The following is a 14,836-nucleotide window of genomic DNA, read 5'->3' as shown; positions in this document are numbered from 1 at the left end:
ATTATTATTATTATTATTGTTATTATTATTATTATTGTGCGTATTGGTGGTATTACGATTGTTGTATTTTTTGGTGGTTATTAATGGTATCAGTTTATTGTTTGGTTCCATTTACCATTTTTTTCCACTTTCATGTATGTTGTCATCAAATTGTATGCTTTATTGGCGAAAGCCTAAGATTGAATAAACTTTGTAATATCGTATGGTAATCATCATTGTCGACGACATCGTCGTTGTCATCATGACCATCATCATCATTAACAACAACAACAACATTAACAACAAGTACTACAATAGCAATAAAAACAATATCAACATCATCATATAATTTCCGTCATCGTCTCGACAACTATCATTCTAACCAACAGCACCACCAAAACCACTACCATAATTATATCCTCCCTCACCGTCTCCCCTCTTCCTCCTTCTCCACCACCACCGCTACCACTATTCCAACCACTACCACTACCGGCACAATCATTCTAACCACCAAGAGAGCAGTAAAAATGATGCAATTTGAGCTCTGAATGAAACTCGAGTCATATCGCTGTTGTTGCTTCTCGATAAAAACTTTACATTTACTACGTACTACTGAAAACCAGTAATGTAACAGAAATATTAATCTCGCCGTTGAGGGATTAAAGCATCTCTTTAATTTTTCGAGTGAACGAAATGGACTTGTATTGTCAAGGTGTTGTCGCATTATGTCTCGTCGCTTTATTTTTTTGTTGTATTCTCTTTTGTGATTCATTTTTGATTACGTTTGGAATAATTAAATCTACTGGTATTGTCATTTCATTGTCAATGTGATTATTTGTGGTTGAAATTTATTTTTTTAAAGGTGAAAAAAGAAAAAAATTTTTTTTAAATAATTTAAAAAAAAAAATAATAAAAAAAATAAAAAAATAAAAATAAGTTTAAAAAAAAAAAATTAATATATATATATAAAAAAAAAAAAAATATATATATATATATATATATATATATATATATATATATATATTATATATATATATGACCGAATCATCTTTGCCCCACCACTATAAATAGGCTAGAACCGCCACTGCTGCTCCGATCATTTTTCTGAATTAAAAAATCACCCCATATAGCCTATCGGAGCATACTCAATGTCTCAATTGTTTCTATGCTATATGTTTGTGTTGAGAATATTGACTATTACTATTACTATTAAGCTTAATTGCTGGCCACTAACTTCGCGGTGGTTGTGTGTTGGTGGATCGCGATCTCCAGTAGTCGGTGAGAGAGGGCTCTAGTAATGAATGACATGAGTTTGATACGAATATTTTTGGGTTCGTGGATAGCTCATACGGTAGAGTCACGCTCTCATCGGCCAGGCGGTGTTGTCGTACCAATAAAGTCGCGGGTTCAAACCCCATCACCGCCGCGAAAAGTTTTTATTCTCTATTGTCTTCTGGCACTTTCCTACTTACTCATCTCTCATAGTTAACTCTTTGGGTTAGAGTGACACTTTTTTTTCCTTCTTTTTTTTTCCGATGTTTATTTTAACATAAGCTAATTTAATTTGATTGATTACTTGAAATGTTAGTTTTTCTCTCGTACTGTAGTTAAAAATAGTTTGACTAGAAAGTAAGTAGGGGGCTATACGTCGTTCGAAATGTTTGAGATACTCACAAATATATGTGGAGTCATTACATCAATACGGCTATTCATACAACAGTCGCCCAAATTACATTCACTATCCACACAGCAAGTGTGACGCCGGTCGTCGAAGGTAAACAAGGGACAGGGACAGGCAAAAGTGAAAGAGTCTGCAAACTTCGACGCTTCACCTAACACTCACTAACTATGTTAGTGTCATTTGCTGTTCGAAGCACGGGGACGTGCCCCAATACAATACGCTTTGCTTTGTCAAAGGTAATCCAATACAATACACTGTCTTGACCATAAATTCGCCTTCTCTGAGTCTCGCACAAAGTCTGATTCATTCTTACCCTTGTTTTTGACACTTTAAGTCGCTAGACTGCATCTCTTCTTATTTTGACCACTGGGTAGTCATTGCTACGGCCAACTGCTGCAGTTATGGCACCGCTGACTTTGGGGGAAAAAACATTGAATTTTCACTTGAGTTCACACCAGATTCTGGCCAGACTAGAAGATTGATTAATAATAATAACCAGTTGACATGAGTCACGAGTCATGAATTGAATTAAAAAATAAAGTGAAGGTGTGAAAGTGAAAGCTGTTGACCTGACTGCTGACACTGAATACTGAATAGATTACTCAAATGCCAAATTCAGCTTTTTAAATAAGCAAATGGATCAATGAAATGTAATTTTTTGTCACTTTGAACTGAAAACATCAAACTGGCAATTCGCCTTTTTTTCAACCAGCAAGAAACTTGTTAATCATCAAATCTGTTCATAGTCATAGTCCACCAACCATTAAAATAATAAAAAAAAAAAAAAACTAAAATAAAAATTTTCACTACCTGTTAACCTTATTGATCTTCTTTTGTTTCTATAATTTATTCATTCTGACCACAGGGATATTGATGACGGCTGGGAATTTTTTTATTTCGCGGACGAATGCCTAGGTCTAGTTGTTCACCCCAAAATCGACCACACTGTCTGCAGCCTGTCCTGTCTTCCTCAAACAAAACAATACAATTTATTATCACACTTCCCCAAAATAATAATAATACTGAAAACTTATATAGCGCTATAACACCGAGACACCAGACTATAAGCGCTTAAATTACAAATTACTGAAACATATACTCATTCACACACACAAGCACACACACATACACTACACACAACACAAAACCAGACCTGTCTTGCTTCTCATACCATCTACTAAAGACGAAACATATGTTTTAAGCGAACGTTTAAAAATAGACAAAGATTCTTTTTCACAAATGCTCTGTGGTCAGGCGTTCCAAACCGAGGGTCTGAAATGAGAAAAGGATCTCATTCCAGCATTTTTCTGTATTCGAGGGACAACTAGTTTGGTGGAATCACTGGCCAAACGTAAGGGGCGGGGTTTTGAATATCTTTCAATTAGTTCCAAAAGGTAGGAAGGGGCAGTGCCTTCAAGACACTAAAACACAAACTTTGAATTTAATCCTTTTCTCAACAGGCCAATGGAGCAGAGGTCTGGCAGAATCGCACTTACGCTTCATGAATACTAGTCTGGCAGCGCTGTTTTGGACGAAAGAAGATTCAACAACATATTATCCAAAACAGAGATGAAAATAACTATCAAGACAAGGAAGCAAAGCTGGTGGAAAATTATCTAGCTCATTCTATATAATATATGAATTTTAAGATAACCGATATCGGTGTGGATAGACAGCTCAGTGGGTTTAAACCACTGTTTGACCATGTTATTGTGAAATTGCCCCTGTACATGTGTACTGAATGAAAAGTCAATAAACATAACTACCTCTCCGTTATTTGTATTATCACAAACTGTTTGATTTATTCCTATTTAGTTGAGGAGGTTCCAAGCATCTTCGCAGTGTATTGTTGCCTCACACCATGGCTTCAATGACAACTGTATTGATTTCCCAGCAAGGCCCTACTCCTCGTCACAAATGAGATTACAGGATGGGTCAAGTGTGTCAAAGGATGCAGTGACTCCAGTTTCAGCAGAAGACATTGAGACTGACCAATATAGGTAATTTTTTACAATTTTCAAGTTTGTGTCATAAAATGGGGATCCTGGTAGCTCAGTTGATACAACGTTTGCTTCCTAAACAGAAAAAGTGTGGAGTGGGCTTTTGTATCAATAATGATGAGAAATATAGGATGAGAAGTGCCAGGTGAAGACAGAGAATAAAAATATCAAAGTGTCAGAACCAAATTTAGATCCTCCGCCTGGCCGATGAGAAATAATATAGGGTATGGAGAAGTGCCAGATGACAGATGAAGATGAAAACAGAAAATAAAAAAATAAAAATATCTGGCGGATTGTGATGTGTCAGTTGGATCCGAAGTTTGGCTCTGACACTGCAATTTTTTCTTTTCTGTTTTCATCTGTCACTTCTTCATACCTTTTATTTCTCACCATCCAGGCTGAGGAGCTTTTTACTTTCCACGTTGATTTTATTTGCTTCTCTCCTAGCTCAGGATGAGATCCTTGTTCCAGAAGGAAATGGTCAAATGTATCTTTCATTTTTCGGTAGGTGATATTTTCTTCCTTTTAAATTATTTCTCTTTAATATGCCATATTTTTTTTGTTTTTGATATTTTTTTAAACATTTGAGTATCCCATTATTTAGTGGGATTTTAACTGCTGTCTGAGTGAGACTTTTAGGTAATGTAATTAATAGATTGCTGTATAAAAAATAATAAACTTGATTTCAGATGGTTGAAATTGTCATAGTTTTGAGGCATATAGTCATTGATTGGCAAATCTAGTTAAAGAAGCATCAGGCGGGTAGAAGTGCGTATTAATCCAACAGTTGTCAAAGATTTGATCAGGGGGTGGCAGTGGCAAAATATAACAGAAATGAGGATGAATGTTAACAACACCATTAAAGTAACAATAAACTCACAACCATCTAAAACTGGGTGGGGATCCTGACCTCCCATAGCGGGCAGGGAGATACATACTGTGTCTTCTATCCCCTTATATCTGTTTTCCAACATGCTTTCTGTCTTTGATTGTCTTGGAATGAGATTACTTGTTTTTTTTCCTGGCCCTGGTCGGAGTCCTGGCTGGGAGGGAAACAGTCAAATGCATAGTTATTATTTTGGGAGATGATATTTTTTTCCTTGTAAATCATCTCTCTGTTATGTATTATTATATTTGTTATTTTTAATGTAAAATGTAAGCATTTGAGTGTATTCCTCTTTGTTGGATTTTGTGCACGTGTCCGGATGAGACTTATAGGTGATCTCAAACTAAGTACATTGGTGGTATGCTCTTGGATTCTACATCTGATCCCTGTTTGTTCCCAGTTCCCCTTTGTCTTACTTTCTCTTGGCTGCTTTAATTGTAATTCTAGAACTTTTTACTATCCCATTTTCTTCCTTTTTACTGGCGCTGAAATGACCTTAATGTGTTGCAAGCGCTGTAAAACCCTTAAAAAACAAAACAAAAACAACCATCTAAAACACTAATTCTTCATACATATTTACATTGAAAGGGGTTAAAAACATTCTTTTGGATGTAAATGTGGCTGCCCGCATCCTTCATTAACTTATAGCCTGACACTGACCAAAAAATTACGTCAAAAGACAAACCTTTGGCCACAACAGAGAACAAATCAGGGTTGTATTCAATAGTTCAACCAATGGAATCACTTGTTTCCTTGAGCTCTACTACTGGCAACTCACAAGACGATGCACAAACCTAAAAAATGACGCCAAACTGTAAGTCTTTGAGGGTTCTAGTGTCAGGCTATCAGTTAACGATGGCTACCCATGTTGACGAATGAAATGAAAGAAGACAAAGCGTGGGTTGGATCACTTTCAAATTCATCACAAAATATCAATTAAAAATTCCAGGTATGTTTAAATCTGGAATATTACTTTATGATTTTCTTGTCTTGTTTCTGTTCTAACAAGATGTTTTTATTTTTTATTTTATCAGGGAACGTTTTATCCCAATTACCAGACAGTCTGTAATACGTTATGTGGTGGAAGAAAAAGACTTTTTGAAAGATGATGAGAAAAAAGTATTCCCTCAGTTTGCCAATGCTTTAAACTATGCATTGATGAACCAGTACAATGGAATATTAGGAGAATTAAAGGTGAGTTTTAGTTATTTGAATTGTGTTCATTACTGTAATTTATCTCATTGGTGACTCAGTTGTACCATCTATTGGCTTATTACAATATCGAAAAATGTTGAGTATAGTGAATGATTGGATGGGTGGCATTGATCTGAATCTCTGCGGCCTACAATACAGTCTGGACTTTAGGATTAATGTTGAAATTGGCCAGAATAATACAGTGCAAGAAAACCCTCAAACTCCTCTCAAGTATGATCGGACCTAGAAAATTCCATGTTATTCTAGGAGAGGAGAAAAGCAAAACAATCAATATAAAGAGTGGTGTAGCACATGGAACAGTTATTGCACTCACACTGTTCAACATATACATCAGTGACATGCCTGCCAGCCAATCACTTCAACTGGGCTATGCAGAAGTCTGGGTATTGGCCCATCAATCAAAAGACTGGGAAGAAATAGAAAAGACACTTAGTGAGGAAACATCAAAGCTAAAGAAATATTGCGACCATTGGTATTTAAAGATGAACAAAGAAAGTGTGTCCATTTAATTTCATTTGAACAACAGACAGGCCACCAAAAACCCTAAACATTTTAGTTGATGGAAAAATCCTGCCAACGGACAGAAATCCAAAATACCTAGGTGTCACCCTCGACAGACAGCTTAACTACAAAAAACATATTGAAGGAACAGCAGACAAAATTGCAAAAAGAAACTGCCTACTTCGAAAATTAGCGGGGACCACCTTGGGAGCAACATGACAAGTCCTAAGAACGTCAGCATTAGCACTGCTATAGCGTCAGAGAATACCGTGCCCCTGTTTGGACAAGAAGCCCCCATACGAAAAATTTTCAACATTAAATGCCGAGAACCCATGCGCATAATAACAAGATGCCTCAAATCAACACCAATCCCTTGGCTCCCAACTATAAGCGCAATCGCACCACCAGAACTCAGGCGAGAAGGAGCAACCCAAAAAGTAGCCCACAAACTGAAAGACCTCACCCTAATTACCCCATTAAAAACCATTGTGAATGAAGCTCCCAGAACATCATGACTCAAATCCAGAAAGCCCTTCTACCACTCAGAACTGAAAAACTTCGATATTGGGGAAGCCTGGAGGGAATATTGGAGAAACTGCCCACGGGAGGTGGAGTAATCAAAGACCCAATGTAATTTATGCCAGGCTTCAGGAATGGTAATCAAAAACAGTGGGTCACCTCAAACCGACTACTGACAGGCCACCGCAGGACTGCTGCAAACATGCGTCGATGGGGTCTGAGGGAGTCAGCCAGCTGTCCCCACTGTCAGGGAATGCCAGAGACCACAGACCACCTAATCTTACACTGCCATGTGATGATATTGGCAGGAGATTTCGAGGCTGTCCTCAACTGTGGTGACGAATTTAAAGACTGGCTGGAGATGTAGCCATACGCAACTACTATTGATCTGAAAACCCTCAAGCTTCTTGATCTCAGGACAGCAAGAGAAGATAATAGCTTGATCAAGGACATGTCAAGCAGAGACAACACAAAAGTGGAATCTGTGGATTCAACATTTAAAAGAAAAAAGTTGTATTATCTTCCTTTTTCAACCCATTGAAACAAAATCCAACATCTGTGTTTTCTATGATTGTTATTTTTTGAACATAACTTTTAAAGCTCCAAGCTCACAAGAATAACATTGATGCGTATCCACTAGAATATTCATTTGTGACTTTCATAGAGATAATTAGCTCACCTTCTTGTTCAAGCCGCTGAGATGTGTAACTAATAGCACATCTGGTGTTAAACTAGCAGCTACATTACTGAGCTCTTTTTCATTTGCTGAGTGGGTAGAAAGACGTTGGATGTGGTCATATGTTATTTCAAAGAATTTTATTTCTTGTCTCTGTTTCCACCCTCTTGTGGTTGAATTTCTGAGTGTACATTATAATTTGACGGAAAGATGACATGCCATTCAGGCTGTTTGAAACAAATAGCCACTGTCTTTTTCAGAAAAAGGAGGAACTCTGGTTACATGGATGAGAAAAACAATGGCCTTCAGCCATGAGACCCATGGATTTGGAGTTTAAAGTATCTGATAAAGGCACACCTTTATTAGTTTTTCTTTAATGACATTGCATCATCACACAAAGATTCATTTTAATGTAAGAATTAAATCTGTGCAACAAACATTGCTCAAATCTAAAAATAAAAAGGAAAATAAACAAAAACAAGGTGTTTGGAAACACTTAGATATATTTATATACTTTAAATATAATCCACAATATTTAATAAACAGCATCATTTTTATTCTGATTTATCCTTGGTATAGGCTTTGTTTGATCCCATCAACCCTGACAAAGAGACACTCCACACAAGGGAATTTTCCAGACGAGAGAAATTAGACAATGAATTCTGGCTGCTTCAACGATTAGATGATGTCATGAGGAGGGCAAACTTCCAGGAGTTACCTAAACCAACAATGGATAAATGTGTGAAGGAACACATATCCACTGTGGGAGTTGTGGTATTTATCACTGTGTAGCAGTATTTAAAACATTTTTTTTAATATCTAAAAGTTTTGAGAAGAGTATAAGCCTTTATTTCAATTAATCCATACCTTATTAAAAGAATGGGGAAAAATGGTAGGCACTTGCTTTACAACTCAAGAGGCTGGTAGTGGTCAACGGTGTAATCAAGCATTTTTCTGACCCATCTATTCAAACATCAGCTAGGTCTGTTAGACAAAGTGGAAAAAAACTTTTGCAATAGAATTCTATTCAAAGGGTAGCAAGTCATTGTTACAATTTGTTTAATGCTACAAAAATCAACAATTAAAAAAAAAAAATCTTGATTTAAAAGAAGAAAATGAATAGATTAAGTCGAGGAAGACTGATTTTTTTTCCTGTTTTTTTTTTCTTTTCTTGCTTTGTCTGGCCCTTTTCATACACACTTGTTCTGATCAGAAATCAAGAACAATTAACGGTTCCATTTGGCCTTATGGATCTCAAGAACTGCTTACTTTAGAGCATTTTACTTCACTTCTGTTTTATTTGTGCTTGTCATTTTATAAAGATACCTTGCCTGCCTATGCTGTAAACTTGAGACTAAATCATTAGATAAGCCATGATTACAAAGGGGATTTTGGATTGTGCATGCAGGGCTACAAACACTACTTCCTCTTTTGTTTTTCACAAATAGACATAATTTCTTTGCTAACATGGATAATGTAAAAATACTTTACACAGAAGAGGCCTTTAATGATATAGCTCATTGTGAAATCTCTAACTCAGTTATTATCTAAGGCCTTGAAATCCTGAAGTGCAGCATAAGCCACAGACAAGCCTCTGTCTTTCATCATAGGGCCCCTCACCTATATTTTTCTCATACCTTTTTGAGGATTTGCATAGAATTATGCATGTAAGCTTATTTTATACTTTAAATGGCCTCAGGCCACATTTAAGCTTTTACCACTTGTTAAATAGAAAATTTTAAGTGTCAATTAAATTTAACTAACATCTTTGGCAATGAAGCTTTCAATTAAAAACTGTACGTATTGCTGATAAGCTTAAACATAAATGGATTATTTCCCTTTGTAATTACTAAAATTGCTCTATTTTGTTTTTAAAATTTTAATGATCTTTTTTTTTTAAGATTTATTATTTTGTATGAGTGATTTTTTTTCCATTACCAACTGGGCAGCTTTAGGAACAAAATGGTTCAAAATAAATTCTCTAGATGTATTTAACTTGTCTGTGATATGTGTGAATTTCCCATCATTTTGACCAACAGTAATAGTATTAATATGTAGTAGTAGTAGTAATAGTGGTAGGAGTAGAAATAGTTGTGGTAGTAGTAATAGTACTAGTCTAGTAGTGGTTGTAGGAATTGTTTGTAGTTGTAGTAGGACGAGGAGTGGTAAATACTATAAAAAAGGGAGAGAGATAGAGAGAGAGAGACATGGATCATTTGATAACAATGCAAATTATCTTGTCACTGCTGCAAATTGTCATCTCTATTAGATTGAAGACCACTCTCACAAATATTTTATCTCAAAACCTTCAACTGATTTACTGGGCTGGCAGATGTATATAACCATCACAACTTCATTTGGGACATCAGCATCATCATCTCAAACCATCACCACCATGGCATCACCACGGTTACAACCACCATCACAGCATTGTCTAGCAATGACTATGAAAAATGTTTTTTTCTCTTTTTGAGGAAAATTTTTCTCTAAAATCAAAGCCCTATCTCCACTGAGTAAAAATGTTTTTGAATTTTGAAAATCCTTTCATAAATAAACAAGTTATGCAGTTTCAAAGGTGTCATTTATTTGGATGACCGCAAAGGAAAAAAACGCGAAAATATGGGACGCTTTTTCGGCATTTTTTTTCGACCTTTGGTTGTATCTTGCGTAATAAGTGGATTAAAAGATTGAAACTTGAAGAGCAAATTAGGATGGTGTTTTGTAAAATACAGGAAAGTACTCGTCATATTCATATGAAATTTTACAACCAAAAAGAAGAAATGTTCATGTATTACCTTGTCAGCGACAAAACCTCCACGCCTGGTAGTTTTAGAAATATTTTACTCCAAAGAGTAAAAATCTATTTTTAACGGTCTTCTGGTAATCGCACGAGTTTTGTCGCTTGACATAATCTAAAATGACCTTTTTTCTAACTGTGTGCCAACTTTCAGTCATATTCATCGATAAACAGCGTCGTAATTAATTTTTTAAAAATAGCATATACGAAACGGCTTCGTCCCATATTTTGACGCGAATTCGGGCACTTCGTAAGCGAAAAAGAGGCCCAAAGATTTGTGCAGGATAGTCATTGCTACATTGTCACTGCCACAACCACCACCACCACATCACTTCATCCATCACGACCACCGCTAGAGCACCTTCGCTACAACCAGCATCTCCTCTTCTACAGGCACTAGCATCAATATTACCAACATATTTGGGGTCTTTTGGTCATTTCTTTTAGTGTTTCGAAAGCAATATCCTTAGATATTGCAATTTCTGAGACTTATACTGATGTAAAATGGTCCTTAAGTTTTAGTTTCTTGATAAACCGATAATTTTGTAATTACTAGTGATTGCTGCAAACGAATGTTTGAATGATGAAGATCGGAGTTATTTTTGATTTGAGTTTGATGTTAGCTTTTATATAAATTTTTGTATTTTGCGCACTTTTATTTTCCACACATGCGGACAAAATACACTTTTTTTTCTAAAAAATACACTTTTTAGGATCATAGAATACACTTTTCATTCTGGGAAGGTTGGCAGGTCTCTGTAGATTAGGTCCGAGATTAGGAGCTGGTGTTTATGCACCTTGAAACCCTCAGGAAAGGCATTTTGGCAAACTAGTTCCTTTGTCCAACCAGCAGTGATTGCATAGCTGGACCTGCAAGATCTGATAGATAGCACTTTGCCATGTAATAGCCTCCTATTCAAGCAATTTAATGCTACAAAAGGTGGATAAATAGCTGGCTATGCCTTATTTATGACTGTTAAGGAGTCCTTTTTAAAGTTGAAATTGATCACATCTCACATCAAGTTGTCTCAAAAGGCTTTAACGTTATTATGATCATTGACTGATTGGGGGCCCTGATCGCTCAGTTGGTAATGCACTTGCTTGACACACAAAGTTTTTGATATCGGATTTAATTGAGATTTTTTTTTGAGCCCAGACCTTTTCCTACCCAATAGTAGTATTGGGTTGATAGATCTGTTATATCTTGTGGAATGCACTGTATGATAGACTAGAGTTCTATCCAAAGGGTAGAAAGAAATTGTTATTGTCTGTTTAAGGCTTTAAAAACTGGATAAACTTAGACTTCGTAGGTCTAATGACCCCAAAGGACTATTACTTTCACTGATTGATCACAGTTTTAATGTTTAACTTATTAATTTATTTGTTGTTTTTATTTTCCTCTTCAGGTAAGCGTGGATTTGAACCGCTATGATGTTTTGAGGTTTTGGGTGTTGGGTCATGAAAAGCCAGTGGTGTCTCGATCCATCTTTGAAAGAATGATGGACACCATCCTTAGAAGGCCACCTCGGGATCCAAAAGAATATTATAAAAGAGTTGTGGTTGCCACACGGTTGAAGACAGATTCTAAACTCATCCTTAAAGCTTTCAAAGAGGTCAGTTGTGTGTCCTCATCTTTTCTTTTTTTTAATTGATAAGAGTTACTTAGTTAAATTGAGAATGGTTGTGTTGTTAAAACCAATAAGGAATGAAAAAAGATTGTAATATATTATGATCCCACTCTATTAATTGTATGTAAACATTTGTTTGTTAAATAACTCATGGATTGTTTTTTACATTCTAATATCTTATTGCAACACTCTCTGAAATGAGAGCAGTCAATTTTCTTCCCATGCAGATACGCATTGCGTCAAACAATAATACATAATCTTACAGCACCACTGCTCAATAGACAGGTTTTTATTTTCTTGTTGAAAGATTATAGTTATGGCAAATAGTTACTGGCTGTGGCAGTACTTACCTAATATTTACTTTAGGTACAAGTGCCTGTTTCATCTACTTTTTAAACTCTGACTGGGGCATGCTCCATGTCTTGCCTTTAACTGTTTACTCGTTTTGTGTTATGAAGAGAGCAGTGCTATTTCTTCAGAAAAGTTAGTCGAGCAGGTACTTATGTTAATAATAACAAGAAACGAAGTGAGTAGAAAAGTTCCAGAAGACATTAGAGAATAAAAAATTCTTCTGCGATGGGGTCTCGAACCCACAACCTTACTGATACAACAACTCTGCCTGACCATGAGAGGGTAGCTCTACAAGTGAAGCAATCCACCACTCCAAACAAAAGTGGTATCAATCATCGTGTCTTATCATGAATCGCTCTCACGACTTCTTGAGGTCATGGGTTCACTTTTTTTTTTTAGTGGTGGATGGCTTTGATCACAGCCAGGCAGAGTTGTCGTACCAGTAAGGTCGTGGGTTCGAGCCCCCATCGCTGTGGAACTTTTTATTCTCTATTGTCTCCTGGCACTTTTCTACTCACTTTGTTTCTAGTGCTTTATCTTATAGCACTTACACTTGTAGAAACAAGTGTTGATTGGTGGTTTCAGTGGAAGGACTCAGAATAGTAACTGACAACATTTTACCTTCTGTGATAGTAGTTGGCTTGTACTTGTATTGCATCTTGGTGATCTCTCTCTCTCTCTCTCTCTCTCTCTCTCTCTCTCTCTCTCTCTCTCTCTCTCTCTCTCTCTCTCTCTCTCTCTCTCTCTCTCCCTCTCTCTCTCCCTCTCTCTTTCTCTCCTTCTAAGATTAAAAAATAAAAAATCTTTTACCCTTCATTTCACATCACTAGCGTCTTCTCCATCGATTTTCTTTGAATTGAAATTTCCCACCCTGAGTTATTTTTACTTACTTATAGGTTCCAACCCAATGCATGGAAATGTTGTTGCCAGATGGTTCAATAAAGATGAGTGTATTTGACAAGGGTATTTTGATGTCATCAATATCCATGGCAGCTTTTGGAATTTTTGCTAAAGTCGTCACACATTTAGCAGACTTACATGTGAGAATTGTTTATTCCCTTATTGTGTTTGATTCAATTTTTCTTTTTCTTTTTTAAAGCTTTTTTTTGGTTGTTTTTCAGTTAATTATTTATGGATTCGCTGATATCGATTATCATCCTCTTTTTTTTTTTTTTTTTTTTTTAGATATTATTTTACTTTTTACTATATTTTGCCAAGCAAAAAAAAAAAAAAAAAAAATCAATTGTACATTATATTCATTAAATTGGTTGACGGTTCTCTAAAATTTGGTCTGATCAGTTAGACACTTCTCTGTTTGTTTATAGGAATTAATTAACAATAATAAAATGGAATAGAAGCTTCCATGTAATTTACAAAGAGAGATGATGTGGATGTTTTGGGTTTCTTCTTTGTCAATAAAACACGATGAATGAAACATTAAAGATGAATGAGAGAATGACGTTGTTAAGGAAAATTGCTCATTTCTCATTTATTATTAGTGACAAAGGGGAAACCACAAACGTCGACATTATTTGTCTTTGTAAAGTAAATTGAAGTTTCCATTCCATTTTATTATTGTAATTTATTTCTTCAAGCTTCAAGTAGCATCATTTGTATTATTGGAATTAGAGCTTGTGACACTTTTAGGCCTCATTTGGGCCTATCTCTTGGCACTTCCTCCTCCAAAGATTGAAATCATGAAAGAAAAAACACTGCATCAAAATATAATTAGGTGTAAAATACATATTGCAATGATGATGAGAAGTGAAGTTGGTGTCGAAGTGTCAGAAGAGAATTAAAGTCAAATGTCAGAAGAGAAATACAGTTGGTGTAGAAGTGTCAGAAGAGAATTGAAGTCAAATGTCAGAAGAGAAATGCAGTTGGTGTAAAAGTGCAAGGAGAGAAATGAAGTCAGTGCAGAAGTGTCAGAAGAGAAATAGGGTCGGTGTAGAAGTACCAGTTGGAAAGAAAAAAATATATCATGGCATCTGAGAGACAACTCAAGACCCAATCCACCAGCATCTTATATAGAAGTGAGTTTAACAAGCAAGCAATCCAGCACTGAACTGTCCATCACTCCAAAATAAAACTATTACTATTTTTATTCTTATCATTATAATGATAACAAAGGCTAAAGTTATTTGCGAATACAAATTATGACAAAAGAAGCATTCAAAATTCTTCATAAATTGTCCCGAAAATGTCTAGAAAATTTAGTAACTTTCAAAGAAAGAAAATATGATTTTAGGGACACCAATACTGTTAATGTCCCAAACATCAAAACAACCCATTTTGGTAAACAGTCATTTTGTTATGCTGCTGCAGTTTCGTGGAATAATCTGCCAGAGCAAATGAGAACGGAGACAGATTTGAATAGATTTGAGAGTCTTATGACAAAAGTGGCAGATTCTCAAACTAGTTCAGATCTGTTTTCTGTTCCCATGTATTTGATATTCATATTTAATGAAACAGTGAGACATGTCAATTTTTATCTATAATATATGGTATTTAATTTATGTGCAAAGTATGTTTTTTAAAATCTTACGTCTGTGAAAAGTCTTAAAGGACTTACTGATTTTAAATCAGATTCTATTAAGAAAATA

General features: G+C 35.7%; 1 protein-coding gene across 3 annotated transcripts in view; it reads left to right on the top strand.

Annotated features, from left to right (window-relative positions):
• The first annotated feature begins 1,719 nt into the window (after positions 1-1,719).
• The window catches only part of LOC144977250 (transmembrane protein 143-like), a 29,422-nt gene continuing 16,305 nt past the window's right edge, over positions 1,720-14,836 (top strand). For 2 of the 3 annotated variants that reach the window (XM_078922276.1, XM_078922275.1), the window contains exons 1-6: positions 1,745-1,896; positions 3,476-3,660; positions 5,581-5,740; positions 8,037-8,231; positions 11,661-11,867; positions 13,130-13,273. In XM_078922276.1, the coding sequence (XP_078778402.1) occupies positions 1,828-1,896; positions 3,476-3,660; positions 5,581-5,740; positions 8,037-8,231; positions 11,661-11,867; positions 13,130-13,273 (960 nt within the window). In that variant the 5' untranslated portion in view covers positions 1,745-1,827. Of the gene's footprint in view, positions 1,897-3,475; positions 3,661-5,580; positions 5,741-8,036; positions 8,232-11,660; positions 11,868-13,129; positions 13,274-14,836 lie in introns of all 3 variants that reach the window. The other variant, XM_078922274.1, reaches the window with a different exon arrangement.

Source organism: Berghia stephanieae, chromosome 7 (assembly GCF_034508935.2).
Source record: "Berghia stephanieae isolate SIO BIC M18660-M18661 chromosome 7, UCSD_Bste_1.3, whole genome shotgun sequence".
Classification (NCBI taxonomy): domain Eukaryota; kingdom Metazoa; phylum Mollusca; class Gastropoda; order Nudibranchia; family Aeolidiidae; genus Berghia; species Berghia stephanieae.
Note: the sequence above shows the minus strand (reverse complement) of the source record. Positions and strands in the feature narration are given on the sequence as shown.